Here is a 27,380-nt window from a genome sequence, read left to right on the forward strand (position 1 = left end):
ATCCAAAACCAGCTTATGAAAATTCACCCACCCACGAATCTTCCAAGTCTTTTTCTTTTATGTACTCATAATCTTCAACACCATAAAATCTTCAAATAGATTCCATTGATCGTTGTTGACTATTGCGCAACATTGACAGTACTTTGACCTACTTTGACTTTTACTTTCATTGACTTATTTTGTTAGTTTATAAATACCAAATACCGATAGCATAGAAAAAGATAATTATATTCAAATTGTGTTGATAGATTTTCCACCAAACTTAATTTATTCAAATTTTAACTGTGTCTAACTCGTAGAGCTGAACAATTAACCCGTGTCTCGTAATCTCTTCGTAATTAGCTTGGTAAAAATGCGCTTGTAGTTTAGTTTAAGTTAGTTTGTATAAACTTTTAAGTTAAGTTTGACGGTTTTATCCTTCATTTACTTAGATATTGGTAGGTTCATATTGTATATTTAAAACTTTCATCATTTGATATTATTGTTAACTAGGTTATTGCGAAAATATAGAATCATCAAGTAAACACATATATAATTTCAAACGACAAGATTTTTTGAGATAGTAACATAATTTGTAATTGCAATTCATATTCATACGCAAACAAAGTATTGAAATACATAAACTTACAAAGAATGACTTTAAATAATAGAATGTTTAAGAAGAAAATTTTAAAAACTTTAAAACGTAAAGTTCATAAACTTTAAAAAATAATATTAACATAAAACAAACAAATTTCACTAACATGAGTCTGGAAAGCAAGCAAATAAGAAAATAAGCATCCACGAAAGATTCTCGATAAGCATCCAAAAATAATTAGGACTTCGTTTCTTCCTGGACCGGGAACACAGTTGATGGCATAAACATTCATACACCAATCTAACAAACATAATGACTAACTGAATACGGAAATTGTTTTTACATTTTATATGAAAAGTCTTGCACCCTAATAATCTGAAGCACGTCTAAAGCACATTTATGAACCAGACCCAAATCAAAACCTTTTTAAAATGGCATGTTTTAACAAGAATAATATCGTTACGTTTTGATAATGACCCATTTTTAACCCGAACCAAATAAATATCTTCTAAAATTGAGCTTTTATGACCCAAACCAAATCAACATGATTTTAAAAATACCTGTTGAAACCAGAACGAAATTGATACCTTTTTATATTGACTTGTTGACCAGAACTAAACAGCTGATACCTATTTAAAATGACTAATTTTGACCCGAGTCAAAGCACGAAACATTTATAAAATGACCCATTTTCATAAATGAAAATTGAAATAACACACTTGAAGAATAAGAAGAAAAATTAATGTTAACACATACAACGTTCTCATATTTTAAAATCCTATCTACCAAATGCGAATTCATTATTACTGGATATGAAGATAAAAAGAAAAATATAAAGCTTCAATGACTTCAACTCACTTGAAAGTTGAAACTCATATGCACATTTCATTTAATTTGTTAACCCTCCATATTCTTTCATTTTTCAATAGGCACTAAAACCAAACACTAAACAAACTAAACACAAACTAAACAAAACTAAATTGAAAAAAACTAAACCAAAACCGAAAACCTAAATAAAACCAAATATCAATAAAACTAAAACAAAAATCAAAATGAAACTGAAAAACTAAAACCGATAAATCTGAAACCGAACCAAAAACAAAAACTGTGAAAATCAAAACGAAAAACTAAATAAAGTTAAACCCACCTAAAACAAAACTAAAAAAAAAACAAAATCAAACCGAAACGAAACTGAAACAAAACAAATTTATAAGAACTAAAACCAAACAAAAATCAAAAATCGAAATGATTACTACCATGAAACTTTGAAAAGAAAACCCAAATTCATGAAGGAACACATGTATTAATTGTATAGTAGATTAGAATATGTTTAATGTTATTAAATTAAATGTAATTTAATATAATTTTGAATTATTTTATTAGAAAGAAATTATGAGAATGTGTCATACCCCGACTTAGGGTCTAGACGTGACACCCGTTAGTTGGTACCTGTTTTGTAAATATACAGAGTTGCAGGTATTTAGCTGAAGTCTTTAGTTATAATAAAATATTATTTTATTTTGAAATTTTCTCAGATAATAAATATCCGAGTGATTGGTTTACAAACCTTTGATCTTGTTTGCAATATTTTAATAATTAAAAATTGAGTCATCTCCATAAGCGAGCATCTAACTCCTTAAATGACTTCTATTCCTTGCTATATGTACTATACCTGCTTTCATGTAATATGGGGGAAAAATACGTAAGCGACTTGCTGGTGAATCATTGACTCTAAAAACATTTATTGAAACTTTTTCTTGAACAATCTCAGCAGAAACGTCTCTTATTTCTGGGAACTTGTGCCACTTGCCATACACACACAATTATGGTTCTCCGGGAACTAATGCCCATTGGAGAACTTTTGTTATGTCAGCTAGCCTGCGACCTTGTAGCCTTGATTGATAGGCTAGACAGATATGTTTGGATCCAGACACATGTGTACTTGATCTGAGTTTGCTTTTATTTTCTATCTTGTGACTTAGGGATCACGTAATCCCTTAAATTTAGAGATCACGTAATCTCATATAAACATGACTGATTTGTTAAGATAAACCCCGTTTATCTTAATGACCGACTGTAAAAGGTTTAACGTATTCACCTGTGATTGTCTTTTCTGAATGATGCGGTGATCTCCTTTGTAAACCTTTGTGAATGATTATTGGCCTATAATGAAATAGGTTTGTATAAATACCCGGATCGTCTCTTGATCCAGCTACAGACCTTTAGTCTTGTTTTGATAGCTTTAAACCTTGACTGATTATTTGTTTGAATAAAATATTTAGACCCGTAGTCCTTTCATTTATTTATAAAGTATGTGCTGAATTTCTTCTTCATGAAGAAACATCTATCGATAGGTTTCTTCTTCAAGAAGAAAAATTAAACGACTATAACCTTTGTATGTAAAATCTTACGTTACTTAATCACGAAGAAAACTATATATCTTGCATGTAATGTTTCTTAATTGTGAAAGAACTATTTCTGACTACATCTTCATATATGTAAAAGCTTATGTTTCTTAATCATAAAGAAACATTATATTAGCTATAACCTTTGTATGTATAAAGCTTTTGTAAACATGGTCAAGGTTTGGACTATACCCCTGACTATAGTCTAAGCCATATAATAAAATAATAACTTAGGCAGAACCCCTACCTTACGTATTCGGAGTTTATATGCCTAAGCTTGTATGTGCAGCACTTCTACTCCCTATCGCGTATTGAGGATTAAACCGTCGGAACCTTGTGGCTTGGCACGTACTACGAGAACCAGCACGCAAAACGATGCTAAACGTGTGAATGTGAGGTGTGATTGGTGTGAGATGAAACGTGCCATGAACCTTCCTATTTATAGTAACTTTTGTGTTTCTTCGCGTCACGCAAAGTACCGTTTGCGTCGCGCATACCGCTTTGTTATTTGCTGAGTCACCAACGGTGTTGCCACGTGGCACCACGTACTGCCACGTGTCTACACGTGTCATGCATGTATATCTGTTACTTTGTGTCACACGAAGAAATACTTCGCGTAGCGCGAAGCCGTACTATGTCGGTTTAGATATCTTGTCTTTCACTTAGCGGAAGTCTTTAAACTTAATCCTTTCGCGTCGTGCAAAGGAAGGAAAATTCATATTTTCATTTTCAATCCTTGTATTATCCAAAAATACTAAGGTGGCCCTTATGCGGCTCGCGACGATGCGAGCATGCGAAGTGCAAAGTCAAAACGCCACATTACACCCATCACCCGAGTTCATGTCCAAGTCCGTGTCCGTGCGCGTGCGCGTCGGATGCTTCGCACCCTCCGCTGGGACTATGGAGAGTGGCTAGCCACATAAGAATATCACTATGGTAACTCTATTCATTATAAAGAGTTTCCATTTCTTTTCTTATTTCCATGTGGAACGAAAGTTATCTTTCTTATTTATACTCAATGTGGAATGCTTCCATTTTCTTCCATCTTTCCATGTGGGATGGATTTTCTTACTTCCTTATTATGAGATGCTTATTTTTCTTATCTCATTTTTCCCATGATTTATCTTGAGAATATTTTTAGTCACTCATCTTTCAAAGTTGACATCTTTGCCCAAAATAATTATGAGATTTTCCGGGATGTTACAGAATGTATATTATTTATGGAAAGAGTTATTGTTTTAATAGTAGGGGTGTTCAAAAGTATCCGAATTATTCGATAATACGTATCCGAAAATTCGGATATTCGAAACTCGGATATCCAAAAATTTGGATTCAGATTCAGATAGCATTTTTAGGATTTTTCGGATAGCTTTGATATCCGAACTATCTGAAATATTAAATAATTTTTTTTATTATAATACATATAGAAACAAACTCGCTTAGCTTTCCCTTTCACTTATGCATTTATTCCTAAACCTAATTTCTAAACAAACATCAGACGTCACCGGTCACCGCCTCCATCCGACGCTGCACCAGTTATCGCCTCCGTCTTCCATCAATATCCGTCAGTCGTCACTAGTCACCACCATCGTATGCCACAGTCACACTTCTGTCTGCATCAAATCCACCACACCAGTCACCATTGCTGTCCGACATTTCCGTCTGCACCAAATCCACCACACCAGTCACCACCGCCGTCCGCCGAAATCACAATTCCGTTTGCACTAAATCCACCACGGCTCCACCTTGATGTTAGGTTTTTATTAGTTTCTTAAATTGTTAATTACAGCTTGTTCAAAGATTTATTAGTTTGTAAGGGTGTTGGATTGAAAATTTTGATGTTTTGAGTTGTGACTGACCTGTAAGTTAATTTTAAAACAAGTTGTATTTTTTTAGGTTTTTCATTTTCCAGATTTTTTTCGGATATCCGAACCATTATCTGATCGGATATCGAAATTTCAAATATATCCGAAATTTCGGATTCGGATTCGGATCAGTGTTGTAAAAGTTGGATTACAAGGCCTTGGAATCGGCGATTCCAAGATCCTTGGACATCAACCTTGCCGCCTTTTTCCAACTCGGCCATCATTACTCGCTAAGGTCCAACCCGGTCAAAAGTCGGAGTACTCGGGATTACTCGGCCTCCAAGGTCAACTAGGCTGCCAATTTATTTTTTAGTAAAAAATTAAAAATAACAACAAAACATGAATTTTTTGAATTAAGTTTTTTTTTCATATGAATTATGCTTATTTTGATGTGAATTATGTTTGTCTTAACATATATAATATCCGTTAATTATTTTATGTTGTATTTATCATATTTTAGGTTATATTTATCATGTCCGAGTACTCCCCGAGTACTCCCTACAAGGGGGTTGGTCGCCTAGGGACCGCCTAGCGAGTTTTATAACATTGATTCGGATAGTGAAAACCACAATCTGAAAGGTTCGTATATCCGGTTTTGAACACCCCTATTTATAATAGTATAGTAGATTGTTGGTAGTTTGACATGCTATATTTAAAACTTGTATAACTTTGTAGGATCAAGTTATTCTATAAAGGGGGGCAAAAATGAGAATGATGAGAAGGATCTGTGGTCTAAAAAAATCTACTAATTTCGTCATTGATTGTGTGTTTTTCCTTTGACATTGTGTCTTTTATCCTTGATATTGTGTTATATTATTCAACATTGTGTTTTATTTTGCTCGGCATTGTATTATATTTTATGATTTATTGTGTCTTTTTTTTTATTAATCACTGTGTCTTTTTACCTTAACATTATGTTTTTTTTTTAATAAGAAAGACAAGGAAACATTTTAGTTTTTTTTAGTTTTTTTCGTTTTTTATTTATATTTTGAGTTATGATTATTTTTTGTGAATTTTCTTTATTGAATGGTTTTTTTCTAGGCCATAAATTCTACACATACTTCTTGTTTTTGTCTCCTTTTGTTTTAACCTTTTCTTAACTTTGTATTAATATTTATTCATTAGACTTGTTTAAACTTTAAAAGACCTTAAAAAAATGAACAATAAACCTAAATATATATGTTTTTTTTAAATATATGTATGTATGTATGTGTCTGCAAAAGATAAGATAATGATAAATAGAATGCACAAGATCTTTTGGGCCATCAAAATTGGGCATCAGAATGTTATGCGGTGCTAGGCATATTGGGCTTTGATGCTATATCATGAGTTATCACGTACAAGTAAATAACGTCAAGCTCGTCAGTCTCCTTATCTCTTATATGGCTTGATCAACCAATGGTCTATAATTCATAGTCCATAGATTGATTCTTAATTAGTATAGCTAGATTTTCTCCATGTTCATGTGTTTGTAATTTGTTTAATCATTAGTTTTACGTCTATTTAAGTTAATAAATCCAATCCCGGTTAAGTAAACCAAAAGCAACAAGGTTGTTCATCCACGAAAGGAGTGAGGTATGGGATATATTATTTCTCAAAGTTGTAACAAAACTTTTAAGACATTATATATTATTATTTATTAAAGTAGAAGTATGAAAGTTTGGTTTTATTGGTTGATAGGTTCGTTTATATATTTCACTTTTGTATACAAACGTGGTCAAGATTCAAGAACGAAACCCTCATTGTAACAAGAGTTATTCGATTTTGATAATCGTAACTTTCATCTATTAGCCGGATTAATCCCAACTCAGTAAATGCTTATAGACAACCCCAACTTTAAACATATTTTTCTCCAGCAATCTCATATTAAATGAAAACTAACCTGTTAGCTTTTTGATGACATGGAAAATAGTTATGGAATTATTGGGGGAGCATACGTTCAAAGTTAGGACTGTCTGTAAACATTTAATGAGTTGAAATTAATCTTAACCAATAAGTGAAAGTTTGAATTATTAAAGTCCAATAACCCTTATAACAAAAGCTTGTTTTTTCATGTTTTTGTATATTCAAAATTTTTGAGAAGAAAATGTAGAAAGATACCTAACAATGACTTTATTTCCTGAATAGTTTCGAATGGCACTCCATTTCTTAACTAATAATAACCATTTTTGTCTCTTGTTTATTAATTATTTTACCTACTCATCTTATCCGATGATCTTTTTAGTTAAGCTTTTGGCAAAAACATCATTCCCAAACCATCTTTAAGGAAGCTTACATGTCCTATTGTAACTTTAGCGTCAATGCTTAAACATCATATACAACTGGTCAAGCTTGGTTAGTCTAAAATATTTTGCAATCACTTTGAACAATTTTGAACATCACTCTAGGGTACACCAGAAGACAGAAGTGTCATGTTTAAATGATCGTATTGTTTAAATATCTAAATATCTCTATAAGTCATGTTGGTGAATTTAAGATTGAAATATTTCAACTTCGATGGTATTTTGAAAGTTCAATTGGATAATTCAAAGAGTACTAACACAAGAACGAATATATAGAATTTGTTATGAAAACCTATGCTAAAATTAGACCAAAAATCTTCTTATACAGGGTACGAATCATCATAAAGTTTTAGCTGATAGTTTTCACTGTCTATAATTGAATAATTACGTCAATAAAAAATATCAAGTAAATACTCTAACAACGGTATCTCATACCATTGATGCTCAATTTGTCACTGATTAATTGCTAGCAGTCCTACTTGCCACTTAAGCGCCAAACCGAATAGTTCCCACCAAGATCACTAACAACATGCTACTAATAATTATTTCTCATTGATGGTCATTTACATACAAGATTGATTCGCCATGCAAGATGATGTGGAACCTACTTTCGTGCTATTGATTAATGGTTTATTATTGTTATATTGAACATGATTATTTAGCTGAAATGCCAATTTCTAAAATTACATGAACCCGATACCTAAATGTTAAACGTTGAAGGTAACTCGAATTGTTCTTTACACAATGTTTAAGTGTAACACTAGAATTCCTCATTAATTTCCGTCACTCTATCTTAATTATATCATATTTAGCAGCGACTCATTTGATAAGTCTCTTTTGGATTGACATGGGTGCTCCGACAATGATCAACACCCTCCAGCAAAATCAATACAAACATATTGAAATACATTGATTGATGATACCCCTGGGACAACCTTTTTATCAAATTCGTGAACATTAAATCTTTGTAGTTTAATACTTTTTTTTATCATAAAAACATCACCTTCCATGTGGGTGGTTCTTTCTTTATGCAAGTAAATCCCTTTAACAAAAGCAGGTATAATTTTCAAAACCGTGTCAAGGCTTCCTTATCCATATATTTTGGTATGTAATTTGCTAAAATAAAAGTTTCTATTGAATCAACAAATGGGAGCATTTTTATATTTTTATCTTTGGGTTCACATTAAAAAAGGGTAGATAATTAGTTGAACAAAAGCAAAAGAAGGAATGAGGTCAGATTGAAAGTGAAAGTTGTAGTCCAAGCAAGAGATACCTCCGATCTAAAGTGTTAGGAGGGGCTAGGAAGAAACCATTGCAACTGTCTTTTACTTTCACCATAAGACTATTGAGTACATATCATTGGTGGCAAAGAATGATAGAAAGGAATCCCCCCCCCCCCCCCCCCCGGGGCAAATGGCCGAGCGTGAAATGAGAGGGGGGTCATGTGGGTCATTCCTCACTCTCTTCAATCAAATTTTTTTGGCTTTTTTTTTCTTTTTCATTTTTTATATCTTTAAATAATATAATGGTGGAGAATGATGTATAACATATGTTGAATGGTGTGACTGAATGATGGAGGAAAATTGAGTTGACACTGAGGTGGTGCATGTGTGCGAATGATGGAAAATGATTGCATATGTGCGAATGATGGAAAATGAGAAGAATGAACTATAACACATGTTCTAAGAGTGAATGTTTAACTTATTATAATTTCGGTTTTTAAATAGGATTGTGATATTTATTAGTTTAAAAATAATGCTACTGGAAATTAAACTCACTGAAAATGTTTAGTTTTAAGTTCCAGGCAGGAAGTTGGTGTTTGAGCAACTTACTTAGATTTTAAATTGAGTTTGCACCATTAATTATATTGCGTTATTGGATTTTAATAATCACAAGTTCACAACTTTCATCTATTTGTCGGGATTAATCCTAACTCAGAAAATGTTCACAGAGAGTCCCAAATGTGAACGTATTTTTCTTTAGCAATTCAATACGTATTTTCCACATCATCAAAAAGCTAGCAGTATTACTTTTCGGTTAATATGAGATTGTTGGAGGAAAATACGTTTAAAATTCAGATTGTCTGTAAACATTTTCTAAGTTGAGATTAAACTCGGCCAATATTAAAAGTTAGGATTATTATAATCCAATAACCCTTAATTACATAATCATCAACGTAAGTATTTTAAATGTCAATTCCGTTATTGAGTTGGTTAACTAGGAAAAAAAAAAGAAAGAAGAAGCCATCTTGAGCAAATCATCCCAATTTGTGATTTTGGTGTATCATCTTAAAAAATAGCACATGAGTGTTAGAAACTAAATATTTGGTGTGTAACTCATGAAATTAGTAGAAGATAATTGTTAATGATAAATAGGAATTTACAAATTATCATAGTTTTTAAAAGCGTGCATTTTATAGTATTCTTAAGCATAACGCATAAATACAGAAGACCGAACGTATACGTTTGAGTTGGCAAGGATAATTACCTGAAACTTTTATTATCAAGATAGGTACATACATCGAAATCTGTTTTATTAAGATTATTAAGACATGCAAATATGTTTGTATGCGTTTAAAATTAGTAAGGAAAACTAGATTTTAATAATCCTAACTTTTTGTTATTGGCCGGTAATAATCCCAACTTAGTTTATTCTCACAAGTGGTCCCAAATTTAAAATATTGACTCTCAATGGTCCCCCGTTAAAAAAGCCTAACGGCGTTAAGTTTTTTCCGAATTTCAAACTTATTTTTTAGGGCTTTTGATCGGAAGGAGGATACGAGTAGATTAGCGTAAAACTTAGCTCGAAATGATGCTTCAAATGGCTTGATTAGTGCTTTAAATCGGGTGTTTTAACTTCAAATTAACAAAAATTAAGTTGTTTGGAGTATTGTTTCGAGCTATGTTTTACATCAATCGACTCCTATTCTTCTTCCTATCAAAAGCCCTAAAAATAAGTTTGAAATTCGGAAAAAACTTAACGCTGTTAGGCTTTTTTTAACGGAGGACCATTGAGAGCCAATTTTTATATATTTGGGACCACTGGTGGGAATAAACTAAGTTAGTATTATAATCGGCTAATAATAGAAAGTTGTGATTATTAAAATCCAATTTTCCTATTAGTAATAAAAGTACATAGTATAAAAATATTGGTGCCTACTTTCTATTTTTAAGACGCTTTTGAGTTGATGTAAATTCACACCAACCTTTTGGTGATTATCCTCGTAAGCATCATCATATCATTTAACATTTGCTTTAAAGATAAACCTATTAACTATCGAACATTGACGACGGTTCCTTTTTTAGTACCTTTTCAAAACCAATTCACATGTTTTGTTTTTTGCTTTCGTGGTCCAATGAATTAAGTTCAAGCGTCATAGTTGTATGTGGCAAAATGGATGTTTTAAGTCGAAACGCCTAATTTTTAAATAAGTTACGTTGATTTTAGTTAAAAAGAGCCAAAAGTAAATGTGCATTTTTTTATAATTTTACTTTTTATATATATTCATTTGTCTTTACTTTTTTTCAGTGCTCATTATTTATATCCATTAGATATTTTTTAATGATCTTTATCATTTTTTATTATTTGGGTGGGGATGGGTGTGGCATATCTACGGAACGGGCGATGTGGCAAGCCTCTACCCATGAAAACACGGCCCCACCCATTCGGTATCACCCTTGTTGGCTTGTTGTATGGTATGACGTTGTGATGACGATATAAGCATTGGATAACAACAAAATTCCAACTTTTGGTTTCGATGAATTCATTACATGGAGATTAGATACAAAGCTCATCAAATGTAGTTTTGAGCCGAACAAGGTTAGAAGTGAAGAGATTTTTAAGAATATTGATCATCATTCCTTTTTATGGTACACTAGTAGAAATCGTAAAGCTAGAGTCGCTTGGGATGAGTAGATTAAGAATCCTCTCTTATTGATGTAAATACTTTTTTCAGCTTTGAATAATTTGTTCAGAGCTCGGTTTTTTATTCCATCACAGCTTTAAAAAAAATGTATTATGACTTGTGCGTGCTAACACTTTAACTTACAAAAATCATAATATTCTAAAAAGCTAACTAGAACTTTAAAGTAAGTCACCAAATTTCTTTGTCGTGAAAAGAAAAAAAAAATAGCTTCTATAACTAAATGATATTTGGTTTTTGTATTGATTTTGAAAACCAGGGTGTGGTGACTGTAACATTTGATTACTCAATTTTACTTTTGTTTTGTTTCTTGATTTCGATGAATTTGGATGTTCGAATCGTCGATGATTTATATTATGGGTTTTATTTTATAGTTCAAAAAACTAAATAATCACAATATCAATTGTAAAAAAGAAACAATCTCAAAATCCAAAAACTCAAAATATTTAAACACGGGAAATGCAAAACCTTTTTTATTTGTTTAAACATTTTGGTAAACAACTTTTTATTAATAATATGACTATGAGACTTAATGCCTTCATTAAGAAATGATAAATCAATAATCATTTGATGTACTGAAGAGGTAGGTCCCAGCAGAGCCCAGTTGGACCCGCAAGACTCACCTTGAAGAGGGACGTCTGCGCAAGGACCAACTGGTTCCGCAGGATCCACCATGCTCAGAGATAAAGACCTTACGCGCAGTACGCCAGCTGTTCCCGCAGGAAAAGCCTCCCAATGGTGAAGTACCCCGCCTGTTTCCGCAGCTGCGGATACAAGCCATCAGGGAAGGCTACCCGCACTAATAGCAAGGCTACACGCACAAGGCACTAACTCTTAATAATTCAGTAGTCACCTGAAGAAGGAATGAGCAAGGCGGGAATACTCCCGCCCAAATGAGCCAGTCCGTACGCTTCTGGAAGATCTTTTGTACTATACCTGCCAAGGTATGGACAAAATAGACAAGATCTGACCAAAGCAGCCCATGAACCAATCACAGGGTGACAGCTCACCGACAACAGTACGAGGAGGAGCACGCTCTAGTACAAAATGTCACTATCAGCCGCTGCCTACCCACCAACCCTCATCGTGGCACGTACATAGCCTGTAGTTGGTGGAAAAGGAATAGTACACAGCCGGCCATGTCACTATCAGCCGCTGCCTACCCACCAACCAGCATGGCACGTACGTAGCCCACAGTTGGTGGAAAAGGAATATTATACAGCTGGCTGTACCTGCTTGGAAACCTACCTTCGGCTATAAATACTCCAACACCTTGGAACGGTATCATATCATATACTCTCATATATCATCTGATTTTCTCTAGCTATTTCTCTTAATATACACTTATATTCAGAGCAATCTAGTCTGATTCTCACGCCGGAGGGTGGTCACAAGGAGGTACCCCCCATTCTCAGTGACGAGCTCACGGTGTCTGTTTTGCAGGTTATCAGAAGAATAACCATCTTTGCCGGACCTAACCCTCGTGGAAAACATTTACTTAACCCTAAGATTATCCGTAATCTGCTAGGGTCATTTAGTGTTTCTTCATGTACTAAAGCTATCCAATGAGAATATGAAAGACAAAAGAAAGTTTATCAAAATTACACTAGTTTTGAGTAATACTTTTCAAACCAACACTATTTCAATAAATAAAATTTTCATATACATTCTTTAGGAGAAAAACTCCATTTTTTTCCTAGATGCATTCTCAGTTCATCCCTTAAAATATATGAGAGGGATTTGTAAATTATATGGTATGGTTATGTCTAGTTGTGAGTAGAGGAGAGAGAAAATGTTATAGGAGAAAGTTAAATTTGGGGATTCACTGTTTATACCGTATAATTTTTTAATATTTTCTAAAAGTGGTTGTGAGTGAAGGAAAAAGAAAAGAAAATGATAAATGTATAAAAAGTATTATTTAATTAAGCAGGAGAGAAAAAAACAATGATTTTTAGTATAATTATATAGATATGGTAGGGAATGGGTTGGGAATGCTCTTACTTGTCAAACTTGGAATCATCATTCTCTAAAATTGTCATTATTACATTACTTCAAAGTAGGGATGAGCAAAAATCAGTATGGTACCGGTTGGTAATCAGTATGGTACCGGTACCAACCGGTACCGAACCTGTACCAAGGTTTTGAGTTTTCGGGACCGGTACGGTAACGTCACACCCCGACTAGCACAATGCGGAAGCGTAAAACGGGAATGTAACAGACACCTCTGGTATCAACTACATTGTTTATAAAGAAACATTACAAACAAATTTATAATATGTTACATTGATCTATTTTTGTTTACAAACTAGGTGTTATAACAAATTATGCTCGTAAGCTATTCTACTCGTACTAGTAACCTTGCGTCTATGCATACCGCATCGACCACATTTAGTAACAGATGGTACAATATCACGGATTTTCCAACTTCGGTACCATACCTGAAAAGCACGTTTAAAAAGGATCAACTACTAGAGTTTGTGAGTTTCACGAGTTTCAGGAAAATAGTTATGTGTAATTACAAGTTAACACTTGTATGTATGATTGTAAGTATGTATGTAACTAAATGATGTAATTATGCTAAGCTACAGTGAAGCCTTGACTGTTTGTGCTGCGTGCATCCATTTTCCACGCCTAATCAACCATTGTGGCCCCCCTTCCGCCCATAATATGCCCCAAGTAGCTATGTCTAACACTACATAGCGTGTTTGTATAATTATGTTCATGTGCAAACGGGATAATATCTCAGCAAACCGTGCTGGTCCCGCATGGGTCTGTCAAACCAATAGTACTATTCACAAGCCACTGGCTCGATGTTAATCACTGTGTTAGCAGGGACTTTCGTGTGTTAGCACTTAGATAATTCACACCATTACCAGTTTCAGATATGTATATGTAATCAAGCATGCTTTTCACCTCAAAAGTTCGTAAAACTGTTTAAAGAGAGGGGTCATGAAACTCACGGTTTAATCAGTAATCAGTAGTGCGACGATTCAGGTTTTGCTTGGCTCGTAATCATTGGTCCCTATAATTAATGTTATAATAATATTAATATTTTAATATTATTATAATCTCAATACTAAACTGGGCTGTATATCTAATCTAGGTATAGTTGGTACGCTCAGAAAGTGTCAATAGGCTTAGATTGTGATGTTGTTCAATGTCTAATAATTAAAATTGAACTTGGCTCAGTTTCCTTGTTTTCCCAGCTGGGCAAAGTTGTTCGTTTATGCGTTCAGAAAACAGTTATGGGGAAGTAAGCTTGGGTAAATGTTTTGGTCGATAAAATGATTAAGTTATAAAGAAATATCACATATTGGGGTTCTGGATTCGCTACGGGGTTCGTTTCCGATTATTCAGTTTCATTTGAGGAAAATACGCACAATCTATTCAAATTGTCCGGGTTTCTCATAAAAAGTTCGTTTTACTTAATTAATCCAAAAATATGATTTTTGATCACTCTTGGTGTTCTGATATTCCAAAAGGTTCGTTAATCATGAACTCGTCGGTTTTTATTAGAATTGAACTTGTTTAATCTTAAATTAGCACAATTAATTGTCCGTTAATCATTAAATTATGAAAATTTAACCACTTATCAATTAAAAATATTTATATTTTTATAAAAATATTTTTAGAATTATTTACTGATTTATTAATTTATAAAAATTCATTTTATCTGCTATATTTTACCCGAAAATCGTCTGTTTATACCAAACGATCTCCAAAAATTCCACCAAAAATTCTGAGTGATAATAATATGTTCCAAAATAACCTGGAAAAATACCAAACGCTAACAATCTTGCCAAATATTATTTCCGAGCCAAAAACGACTATGAAAATTCAATTAAACGCAAATACACAAAATATACTTAAACTTTTCCAAATGACCCCAAATTTCATATGTGATCATAATATACCAAATTTGAGTTTCTCACAAAATTTCATAATTTTTCAAGCATTTTAGCTATTTTTCCTAAATAAACATCCCAATTTGGTAATACATTCGCCAAATATTCTCGGGTGGTCGAAAAATTACCAAATTTGAACAGGGACTCAATTATATGGTCCCTGATGTCCCTGCAAAATTTCATGACCTAAAAATATGCACATCATAATCGAATCCTAAACAGCCCGTAATCATGTGATTCGGTATTACCTTAGCGGTTTTGGTTCGTTTTCGTCATTCTAATCAAGTTTTCGGGTTCTTGTGCTTCTATGAAAGCTAGATACAGGTCCCATCTCACAAACCAAGCAAGTTTCATCAACCCAACAACCCCTTAACTTAGGGTTTCGGTTAGGGTAGAAAACCGAATTTTTGAACCGTAAAAACGCCGTTTAAACCCTCTAATCCGTGTTTATGGCAAAAAAAACTACCAAACCATGTTCCTTACCATGTGTATGATCAAAAAATGTTTATGGATTATTTTTAGGATTTTTACATGGTTAGGAATGATTTTTGGCAATCAAACTATGTTTATATGATATTAAACTTGATTAAACATGTCGAAAATTGGTTAAAATTAGAAAATCACCTTAGGTTTTGTAAGGAAGTCATGAAGAACAGCTGATATATCATGTTACTTTCTGGAAATACTCTAAATATCTTATAAATGCTTAGTTATGAAGAAACTTAATAAAATAAAGCTAATAGAAAGGTGGCGGCCGGAAGACTTTTTGGGCCCCTTTGGGCCCATTTTGGCCAAAATTGCTGAATTTTCAAGCCCAAATGTGAAAGCCCAAGTCCAAATTTATTTCGGGTTCGGTTTTTGGCGCGAAAAATTTATTGGGTACGACAAACAGCGCGAAAACGTGTGTTTTTCGGCTATTTTTGTATAAATTTATAAAAACATACTCTACGTTTGTAAAAATCGAAAATATTTTCATGGATCGCTTAAAACATTCCCACTAAGTGTTTTGTAAATCTTTTTCGACTTAACGGATGATACAATGCTTGGTTTGCAACTATCTTTCACGTTTAAATCTATAGCGGGTAGTTAAACGAACATGTTTTCGTATAACTGGTTTGCTATCAAACTAAGGCCATAATATTAATATGTTAGCTTATATTAGTCGTATATCACTTATAGATACCCCTTCGGGATATCTGGGTCATAACCGACCCGTTCAGTTAATCGTTCGATCGTTACGTAATAAGAATTTAATTGCTTAATCGGTAAATACGTAATGAGGCAAGTGTTTTAAATTTATAAAAATGATTTCTACTAAGACTAAACTACACACAAATAGGCAAGTGTACCTGTCGTATATGTAGAATAGTATTTCTAAGAACCAAGCATCAATCCAAAAACACGTGGTACTTTTAATACTAAATCTTTGTAATTAAATTAACCGTGACAGATTAATTTGGCTAATTGGTATCAATACGTACGTACATTCACAAGCAATTCAACGATTTTGTTATAATCATCCTGACATGACTTTGGCTATTGGTATCAATGCGTATAAGTGGTGTCCCTTTTTATTGAATTGGGGATTTAAATCTTGTGATGAGCAACAATTTAGGTTTAGGAGTAAGATCAAAGCGTGTTTAAAAAAAACTTGATTTTGACCCGGCGCGTTGCGCCGGGCTGGTTATGCTATGGTTGGTTCATTGGGTGTCCATATGTTGTGCATATAATGATGTGTTGTTGCAGCGTTAACTTTCCTATATGTACAAATAAGTAATTTGAGTGGCAGACTGATAGATAGCAAGATATATGCATTGATTTGATATAAACAGTGAAAGGGTTACATAGACAAAGTTTACATAGTTATATTTTAGGTAGTTATAGGGTAGCATTTGGCGACACGGCATTTTTTTGCCTTGCCTTCTACTGCATGTGTCTTCAAAATATTCAAAACAATTTGCTGTTCTGTGCCGGATTGCCTTATTTGATCTGATTATGGATCATGGTTCCTGATGTCCTGCAATTTGTAAAACTTACAATACCATTTTTGGTTGAAAGTTGTTTGTTTCAGATTTCTTAACGTTGATTAACGTAAAGAACAAACACAAACACAAACATATTCATGTTGATTAACGTAAAGAACAAACACAAACACAAACATATTCATTTTCTAAATGAGCGAATACAAAGCATCCACATTTAACTGTTCATGCTCGTTCGATGTTTAGACTAACGTTAAACGAACGGATAGAACATAAATATATTATAAAAAGCAAATAATATATGTATATATTACGTTATATAAACGAAGACGAACCCAGGCTCTGCTTAACTACACCCCCTAAATTAGCATATATCAGTACTTAATACAGCAACTTACGACAACAACTTTTTTTTAAAATTGTTCGTTTTGGAAAAGATCGTTCGTTAACGTTGATAAACGCAAATAACGAACAAAAGTACAAACATATTCATTTTCTTAATGAGCGAATAGAAGCACAGAAAGCATCATCGTTTAAGTGTTCGTGCTCGATCGAATTTGAACAGAACATAAATATATTATCAAAAAAAAAATAACAAATAACATATGTATATATTATGTTATATAAATGACAAATAAGTATAAATATAACTAAATAGAGATTGAAAAATTATTCATGAGCCGAGCTTAAGCCTAGACGAACTCATGCACTGGTTATATACACTAAGACGGATATATAAAAGCTTTAAAAAAATCACTATTGTTTATGTGTTGGTTTAGTTAACAGTAGATAAATGCATGCAAAATATCTATATACGAAAAAACATTCAATACCTTTAGGGTTGAAAGTCTCAGCAAATCCAAACTGAACTCGAAGCCTACAGAAGATCAAAAAGTGTATTTAAAAGGAAAGTTTTGAGTTCTAAATTCATATATGAACTGACTAAAACTTTTAGAAAGAAAAACATTCAACACCGGCTCGGAAGAACCAAATCAAACATCATTAGATCTAATACCGGCATCGGAAAAGTTGCCTAAATATATCCAAATCAGGCTACTGGTACACAACCACAAAGTAGGAAAACAAAACCCAATGTTTCGGGAACAAAGAACATCCAATTCGTTCTATTCGTCTACCAAATATACAAATATCAAGATAGACCTAAAGTTCTAGAAAAACACAGCATCTACAATATTAAAAGTTTTAACAACATGAAGCTATTAAATAGTAACCAGAAGGAAACAAATTTTATCATTATACCAAACTTTTTCAAAATAGACTTGCAGTTTAAAAAAAAAACAGTATCTACAATCATAAAAAGTTTAACAACATGAAGATATTAAATAGGAACCGGAAAGCCCGTTATAGACCATCAAACCGAAGGTTTTCGTTAAAACGAACTATTTCAGTATATAAACCTCAAAATAGACCTAAAGTACTAAAAAAAAGCAACCACAACCTAAAAAAATCAAACAACATGGAGGCCCGGTTCAGAACCACCAAACTGCCACCAAATCGAACTTTATTGGAAAGCCCGGTTCGGAACAACCAAACTATCACCAAACCGAACTTTTTCGGTACTGGAACCAAAAAGTTGCGTAAATATATCCCCATCCACTGGTTCTTGCTCGTTCGATTTTTCGATAAACATCAAACGAACAAACAGAACGTAAATAAAACAAATAATATACATATATATTATGTTATATAAACGACAATTAAGTATAAATATAACTAAAATAACTAATAAACGACTCGAGCCTGAGATTGAAAATTATTCACGAGCCGATCTTGAGCCCAGATGAACTCAGGCTCTGCTCAACTACAACCAGTTCATATTCAATCAGTGAAAAAGACTTATGGCTCAACGACACGCATTTAATACCAACTACAAATGATTTGCAAATATAACCATTCACATAATGCAATTCAAGCATCAATCAACCATCCAACAACATAATACAATTGAAACATCAATGAAAAACTGAAGTCAAATTTCGAATAACAAAAAACTAAATTAACAGCAATAGGAACACAAATGGTTAGCTGTAAACCAAATATGCAAGCCTCAAAATAGCCCTAAACTTATACCTAATTCAAACCACAAAAAAATTAGAAAGAAATCATCATCTACAATGATAAATGAATCACAGAAATGGAAGAAGCCCTAAAATTTAATACCTGGAAGCAGAAACCAGCAAAGAAAACATGAAGCGATTGAACAGGAGTAACACAACATGCAGGATAAAACATAAAACCAAAGAGCTAGGTGTGATGGACACGTGCATAAAACCCACGACAACAGCTGTCCGACCAAAAATTATAATAAACAGGTTAAAAAAAAAAAACCTTAGCCAGATTCGAACCCTCGCGGCCGACAGCAGAAGACAATATGTGGAAACGGAAACGGCCATCTGAACCATCAATACCGATAGTCTCTATCACCCAAAAACAAATCCTATATCATTAAAACTAAAGCAGACAAACAGATCTTGTGGTACCAAGATATGATATTTATCTAATTGATTAATAACAAAAACAAAAAAAGCTACTGACATTTTGGTGACGATGCAAATAAAAGTGAATGCTCTTATTAACTTAAGAAGTGGGAATTGGGAAAAAAGAAAATATATAACTCTTGTGAGGGTTTAAACAAAGCGAATATTCGTATTAACTTCAGAAATGGAATCTGGTAGTGTTTTATCAAGTGGATAAGCTGGGGCGGATTTATATAGTAGATGGGTGGTTCCGCGAAACCAACCGAGTTTCAAAATAATAGTGTATTTATATATAGAAAATATCATAGGAATCACCTTATAAATTTGGAAGGAACCATCTTATTAACAATTCAAGCTCGTCTAGCCGGTAGTTTGTTGGTTTTGTAACCTGATGGTCACGGGTTTAACTCCGTGTTATGGTGGTTTTTTTGAAACTTTTTTTTTTGATACTAACTCAGCTTTATTATCAATTAGGGTTTTATAATAAACTAATAGAACACAAAAACGACTGTATCTCCTTTACAAACTCACGTTGCGGGCTGCCTATCTCCTTTTCAATTAACAATTAGGGTTTTATAAACGGATCACCTTCCTTCTCCAACCACTACCGCAGCGCCGCTGCTTTTCCGGGCCTTCCGACCGACCACACTGCCACACACCTCCGGCGTTCTATTCTTCCTTGAAGCTCGATTTCTCGAATCCTCCCACTTTGAAGGTAAGTTTACATTCATTTGTTATATGTTAATTGTTCTTGACTTCTTGTTAATTGTTCTTGATTGCTAATTACCTAATTGTTAAGTTATTTGTTAAATTTAGTTTTAATTTGTTAGATTGTTAGTTTTAATTTGTTAGTTTGTTAGTTTCTTAGTATATCGTATGTATATTATGTAATGAACTTTTGCCCGAACTATCGAACCGACCCGAACCTCAAACCGACTCAGATTTTTTATGCCCGACTCTATGATATAGAAGCATCTAAAAGTAGTGCACCACCTAAAAAAAATTCCTGAATCCATCACTGTGGATATGAGAGGGCAATACGTTGGAATGATGAGATGCGACCTTATCATTTGCTTTCTATAAAACAACTAGGAACATTTTTATATGTTTAAATAATGTATCGGCGCTTTAAGTTATAAATAACTACTAACTATTATATACAAACTAGTTTTCTACCTGACGTGTTGCGTTGGGGCAACTCAATAAAACTCGGGCGGTGGTAAAACCTAAGCATTGAGGCGGTAAGTCAAGGCGAATTCGATCGGTTTTGGTTACGTGTGTTTTTGTTCCGGTACAAAAACCAATAATAAAACAAAAGTTATAAAACTTAAGGTGGACCAATGAGGCAGCGTCGGTCAGTAAAACTCATGCGTTGGTAAAACCCGACCGTTGTTGATCCCGTGCGTTAAGGCGATCAGTCTATGCAAATTTGGACGGTTTTCGTCACGTTCTTTACAGTACCGAAACTAATACAAAAAAGTTGACATTCGGTTGGTTTCGTTACGATACTAGAACTAAAGCATAACAATAAAAAAAATTAAAAAAAATCCTTTCCACTACTAAGGTGTCGCAAAGTGGCCCAAATTGTTGCGGCACCAAAGTTCTAAATTATATATAGTAATAATGAAGGAACATAACTCGAGCCATTGTTGGTAACTATTATCCAACTCTAATAAAAAAAAAATTATGACACGTGTTGTTTTTTGGTTAAAAATCTTACGACTCTTTCCCCTCCTAAACAAATATCTTAACGATCCTAATATGTCATAAATTAATAAGGGGTATTTATGTATTTCCCCTTTCTAACATCACTTATTGCATATTTTCCCAACCCAAAAACACAACTACATATTTCCCCTTTCTAACACATGCATATTTCATTAAAATTAATTTATTGAATGACAATTTTACCCTTATTCGTTATTTTTTACTAAAGGATTTTACATTAGTTCTCAGTTGCAAACCATTTTGTATCATTATCTTTTTCTTAAACTGATTTCTGATAAATTATTATAGCTACGAGAAACCCAAAGGGGGTGAAACCCTTTTTCAAACCTGCTTATTCTTTCACACTTTGTGCTCTGTTCTTCATTCACACCTACACCTAAATTGAATATATTTTTCAAATCCTTTAACAACTTCTCAAACATTTTCTCAAACCATTTCAAAGTTTTTAATCATCATTTATTCAAGAGTGTAACATGTTAAAAATCAGATTTGGTCTCATGTTTTATTGCTTAATAACAGTGTATGCTAACATCCTAACACAACCTGCTATATGATAGCATATCATGAACGGATTAATTCAAAACCAACAGAGAAGATGGCGTCGATCCTGTCCGCTCGAAGAGGCAGCCAATCATGTGAAGAAAGAACAGGCGGCGTCAATTGTCGATAAGGCGTGAAGAAAGAATCCGGAAGCAATGGTGCAAAGAAGCAGACATCTCAGTTTAATTTTGACTTTTTCCAATCGATGGTTATGTGGGTATTGAAATTGAAGAAGGGTAAATGGGTAGATTAACACGAAATGGGGAAATATATAATTTGATTTTTTGTTTAGGGAAATAACTAATTGATGGCTTTAACAGGGGGATATATATAAAAACCCCAATTAATAATTATTCATATTCCTTATACACTGTATTTAATTAAATCTATATATTTTTATAAAAATAAATATTAGCATATTATATTACTAAAAATTTCAAAATATATTTTGTAAATCAAAAATTTCAAAATATATTTTGTAAATCAACCACAAACAATGTTTGTTAAAGATTGAAAAAAATATAATTTCAAATTTTATCATTAACATATTTTAACGTTTATATTGTTGAAGATTGTAAAAGAAAAACAAAACTTGATATGCTTTTGTTTTACGAAGCAATTTTTAATCATTAAATAAATTTGTTAGTTAGATAAAAGCCAACATTTGTCATGAAGGCAACTTACCCAAACGATGAATGGAACAAGAGATAATCGAGGTCAAAATGGTCTTGAACATCAAAGTCAAACCGTAGATGAAAGAACTTGAACAATCTTTATGAAATTGATAATGAAGAAGGATAACTTCATGGGAGGGGATGGTGGCTGATGTTTCCATTAGTTTTTAGGGTTTAGATGTGTGTTTTGATTAAGTATAATGAATTATAACTTGTTTATAAAGTAATCCACACGATTAGGAAATAGAATAAGCTATTAATGAGAAAAATTGGGTATAATATCTAACAAAATTCAGTTTGGACAATAAGAAAACGAATTTGAACCTTCTATAACATTTCTTGGAGTTTAATTTTCGTTAAATTAATTGAAAATAAGAAAGAATTGGCAAAATTAGTCCCGGTAGTTCCCGAAAATGCGATTTTAGCCATTTTAAGCGATTTTAAAGGTTGTTAAGGACTATTTGGCATGATTAAAAGTTATGAAATTATAAAATATGTTAAACCAAGTTAAATACCAATAAATACAAGTTTTAAATAGTCTGAAAGATCAGAATTACATTCCCGAATCGGTTTAAACATAAACGAATACAAATACGAAAAATCCGAGATGTTATGAATCATCGCATGTTATAGTACGTATGTCATTAAAAGTCTTTTTTCTACTAGTGATGGGGAGATTCCTCAAACTCGCTCCGCAATTTGGATTTAATACCACATGTAGTTAGCACGACCATCTAAAAATCAAGATGATATTGTCAATCCAACGATCAGAAGGATATGCAAGCAGAACCAAAGTCGTGTTCTGTGTGAGACGACTTAATGAAGACCAGATACAATGTGAGAAGCATTGCAATTAAGGTCGAATTGTGGAGTTGTGTAATTTTATTAGGGAGTTGTTAATTAGTATACATTGTATAAGATCATAGTCTAAGAATAGTGGATCAATGTAGTGATCATTCTACTTAGTTGAAAAAAGAGAGTTCGTAAGAAGAACAACGGGTCAGATCACTCGACTTAGTTTAATTTTAATTAGATTCTGTGTAAGGTGTGACCGGATTTCCGAAATAAGCTAGGACTGGTTACCATTGTGTGTGCTCTATCCAATTAATTGTAACATATATACCGCGGGAGTATAAAAAAAACATTTCTAAAGGAAACCGTAAATTTACATCCAAAAAAACCTAATGTTTCTTCTCAAGTAAGTTTTCAACCCAAATGTATCTTTTGTACTGTAGCTTTTACTTGATCCATTAGTTGGATTCATTTCACTCTTTTGAAATAACATATTAAATATTTATATGTATTTACCAACTTTATGGAAATTTTCGATTCCTTTTATATGAAGAAAGAGATGAGGGTATATTTGACAATGCACCAAAAACTTTGGAAGCTTGTCTTTTTGGACGAGTACTTAAAGAGGAAAGAGAGCCTCCCAACCTCAAGTTCAAGGCAACTCTCTTAAACTCTTCATCACCCTTCAATTTCTAACAAGTAACGAATTCTCACTGCAAAAACCATATATACATATATATTCAAGCACCCTTTTCTCTTTCTAAATCTTTTTTCATCTCTCTAAACATATGGAACTTTGTCTTAGAACAGCTTTTACTGTGCAATGTGTTCTTGGAATTATTCTTTCTTTATCAGGTTTGTTTACTTCTCATGCATGAGATTCACTAATCATTGCAAATACATCATAGAGATGGTAGAAATCATCGGTTGTATTTCTTATAAAATGATATTGCCAATTTACGATTATGGTTAGTTATAATCAAATGAGTATTAGCTTTCTATCTAGTACGGTAAGTGTTTTCTCTCTAACCAAACCCCCCCCCCCCCCCCCCCCCAAATTATGTAGGAAGGTATTGCCTACAAAACCTGTCAGTATTCCGTCAAGATTTCTGACGGAATATCAGATACTAGTTGATACCAAGATACCAACAATTTTACAACGGAATCCTTCGTCATTGATATACATGAATAATTACTACTTTCCATTGAGCTAATGATGGTTTTGCATGTTTTTTTCAAAAAGGTTTTTGATCTCTTTTCTTTTCCTTTTGTGTTCATAGGGTTTGGATTCGTTGAATCACTTGGCATAAACTATGGTCAAGTCGGAAACGATTTGCCACCGCCGAACAAAGTTCTCCAGCTTCTGAAATCACTAAAGGTCACGAAAACTCGAATCTATGATACCAATCCCGACATCTTAACCGCATTTGCTGGTTCTGGTGTGGAAATTATCGTGACAGTGGAGAACAATATGCTAGCAACATTAATGGACCCCCAACAAGCGTTACAATGGGTAACAACACGTATAAAACCCTACTTTCCAGTAACTAAAATCACTGGAATCGCGGTCGGAAATGAAGTTTTCACAGGAGATGATATGTTACTGGTGGATAATTTGGTTCCAGCCATGGTTAGTATTCAACAAGCCTTGACTCAATTAGGGTTACAACAACATATTCAAGTGTCCACACCTTCGTCACTAGCGGTTCTTGCTAACTCGTATCCACCATCCGAAGGCATGTTCGTGCCCGAGCTCACGACGATAATGACACAACTGTTACAGTTTCTTTCGACGACAAAATCGCCATTTTGGATCAATGCATACCCTTATTTTGCTTATAAAGATAGCCCTGATAAAATATCCCTAGATTATGCTCTTTTCAACCCTAATTCGGGCATGATCGATCCACATACCAATATGCATTATGATAACATGTTATATGCACAAGTTGACGCGGTTATATTCGCTATGGCGCGGTTAGGGTTTGGTGGGATCGAGGTTCGGGTCTCTGAGACGGGTTGGTCGTCTAAAGGTGACCTGAATGAAGTTGGTGCAACACCGCAAAATGCGGCCGTTTACAATAGGAATTTACTGAAAAGACAGATGACTGGTGAAGGGACACCGTTGAGGCCGAAAATGAGGCTCGAGGTTTACGTGTTTGCGTTGTTTAACGAGGATATGAAGCCTGGCCCGACGTCAGAGAGGAACTACGGGTTTTATAAGCCCGATGGAACGATGGTTTATAATGTCGGGTTGGCGGCGTTATCGACGAGTACAACACCTTCGGCATCTATCTCGCTTACTTCCATGGCTACCAAGGTAAGTACTTTTGATGTATATATGAAATGATCACACAAATTTGCATATATAGTTACTAGTATCAGTTGTTAAATTATCATGCAAAAGTGGTGTACCTATTGAGAATTGTTTCAATTGAGAATGATAGGAGCGTTAAAAAAGGCGGGAAAACAAATAATGTTACCATTGAACAAATAAAAGGTATAAAAGTTTGGTTAAATTATAAACGGAACAGAAGATGGCAGGCTTGGATTATCCAACGTTGTCTGCGATCGTGAACGTATGAGGTCGCATTTTGCCATTGAGTTACCTCATGTACCGAGACTTTATTCGTTTGTAGTTGAGAAAAAAAGTTTTTAAGCGATTTAAAAATCTAAATTGAATAGGAAATTGAGATGTCACTTGATTGTGGTTTATGTATACATAGCCCATAATTTGATGATTAAAATATAAGGAAACAAACACGTTGAATATCTTATTAATTAATGTAAAGTTTAGTAGATCTCATCTGAAATATCGGCTTATATAATATTTCATAAATACATAACTAGTTTTATAACATTATAATTACAAAGTAATTGAAAACAAATTGATTAAATATTATATTTTCACTAGTACAATACTAGCTACTATTTATTTTTTAAGGGTGTCATACTTTACGCTTTGTGCTTTTGTTGGTGCTCTATTCAATCTGGTATGCATGTGAGCCCATATGTGCACCTACTATACAAATTAGTTAAATACATTTGACACGTCACACGCCATAGTTTTATAATCAAACTTTCTTGATATAGCGATTCGTCCTAGTTGTTCAATAACATATGGCCAACATACACGTCTCATCGATCGCTTTTTAATCAAATATTGTTAATGTTACAGAGAGAAAGAACGGGTTGCCAACAACATGTGGCGTGCTGGATTTTCGTCTGTATGATGGCAATTGCTATATAGACATCAACATTGCTAGTTACAAGTTTGGAAGCCTATTGTTTACATAGTAAATATGGTGCTCTGAGCTTCAAGATCTACCACATGATCGTTAATATGTGCCAAAAGCATTGATCCTGTTCAGACTGGCTGGTCCTAATTAATTTGTAATCACAAACCAATTATACTTTTTCATGATGGTTACGTATTGTCATGGAAAACCTAATTAATTAGTAGTTGAGAATTGTTGCCAAATTAGTTGGTGAAAAAGGAACATTAGGATATCATAATTAATGTTAGTATGTGTGTTTTAGTATTTTTATTTTGTTTTTCAGTACGTTGAATGAAAAAACATTAGAAGTGATATAGATTTAGATGCTATTATGATTGGATACAAAGATAAGTATATACTAGCTTTTGAAGGTGGAATCCATGATTGTTCGCATATAAAATTCATAAAGGTTTATGCTAACAAAAATTCTGTTCAAATTATGCCATCAAATGGTTACAATACTTTGAACTTTCTTTTTATTGACTAATCTTAACCGTTCCAAATATCAGACTACTTTGTCATTACCACACAAAAAGTTTGTTAAACATTAATCAAATAAGAATCTATGATTATATAGAAATTACTCTAAGAGCAGTGGCTAAGCTTCGACTTAGTTGCGGCAGTGATCGAAGTCACGGGCTCAATACCACGGGGTGATCGTGTTCAATATCTACAAAAATTTTCGGACAAAATCATGAATATTTGCCTTGCGAAGCGAAAAACGGCAGTGACCAGAGTCACCCCATGTCCCTCTTATACTGTGCCACTGTCTTAAGAGTAAACACATTATTTATAAACATTTTGAACTATATATACTTTATTTAATAATATGTATATAGAAATATGCAGCCACCTATAAATAAAATAGTTCCAAAATAATTAATTAACGAACTTTCTTTGAAGTGTTAATGATAACTCGTATACACATTTTC

The 27,380-nt window shown here is 33.4% G+C and overlaps 1 protein-coding gene across 1 annotated transcript; it reads left to right on the forward strand.

Moving 5' to 3' along the window:
• The first annotated feature begins 23,776 nt into the window (after window positions 1–23,776).
• On the forward strand, window positions 23,777–26,454 carry LOC143624737 (glucan endo-1,3-beta-glucosidase 11-like). The gene is made up of 3 exons (XM_077095291.1): window positions 23,777–24,025; window positions 24,451–25,490; window positions 26,349–26,454. Exons 1-3 carry the CDS (start codon window positions 23,959–23,961, stop codon window positions 26,418–26,420), a joined length of 1,179 nt encoding a protein of 392 aa, XP_076951406.1. The 5' UTR covers window positions 23,777–23,958; the 3' UTR covers window positions 26,421–26,454.
• The last annotated feature ends 926 nt before the right edge of the window (window positions 26,455–27,380 follow it).

Source organism: Bidens hawaiensis, unplaced genomic scaffold (assembly GCF_021521415.1).
Source record: "Bidens hawaiensis isolate Kalapana, Puna unplaced genomic scaffold, B.hawaiensis_p1.1 tig00003961_1, whole genome shotgun sequence".
NCBI classification, from domain to species: domain Eukaryota; kingdom Viridiplantae; phylum Streptophyta; class Magnoliopsida; order Asterales; family Asteraceae; genus Bidens; species Bidens hawaiensis.

What these genes read in the sequence shown, in the direction of transcription:
- LOC143624737 (XM_077095291.1), top strand. Translation starts at nt 23,959, where the DNA reads ATGGAACTTTGTCTTAGAACAGCTTTTACTGTGCAATGTGTTCTTGGA. An exon ending in AATTATTCTTTCTTTATCAG is followed by an intron (nt 24,026 to 24,450) that starts GTTTGTTTACTT and finishes TTGTGTTCATAG; the next exon opens with GGTTTGGATTCGTTGAATCA. An exon ending in TTACTTCCATGGCTACCAAG is followed by an intron (nt 25,491 to 26,348) that starts GTAAGTACTTTT and finishes TTAATGTTACAG; the next exon opens with AGAGAAAGAACGGGTTGCCA.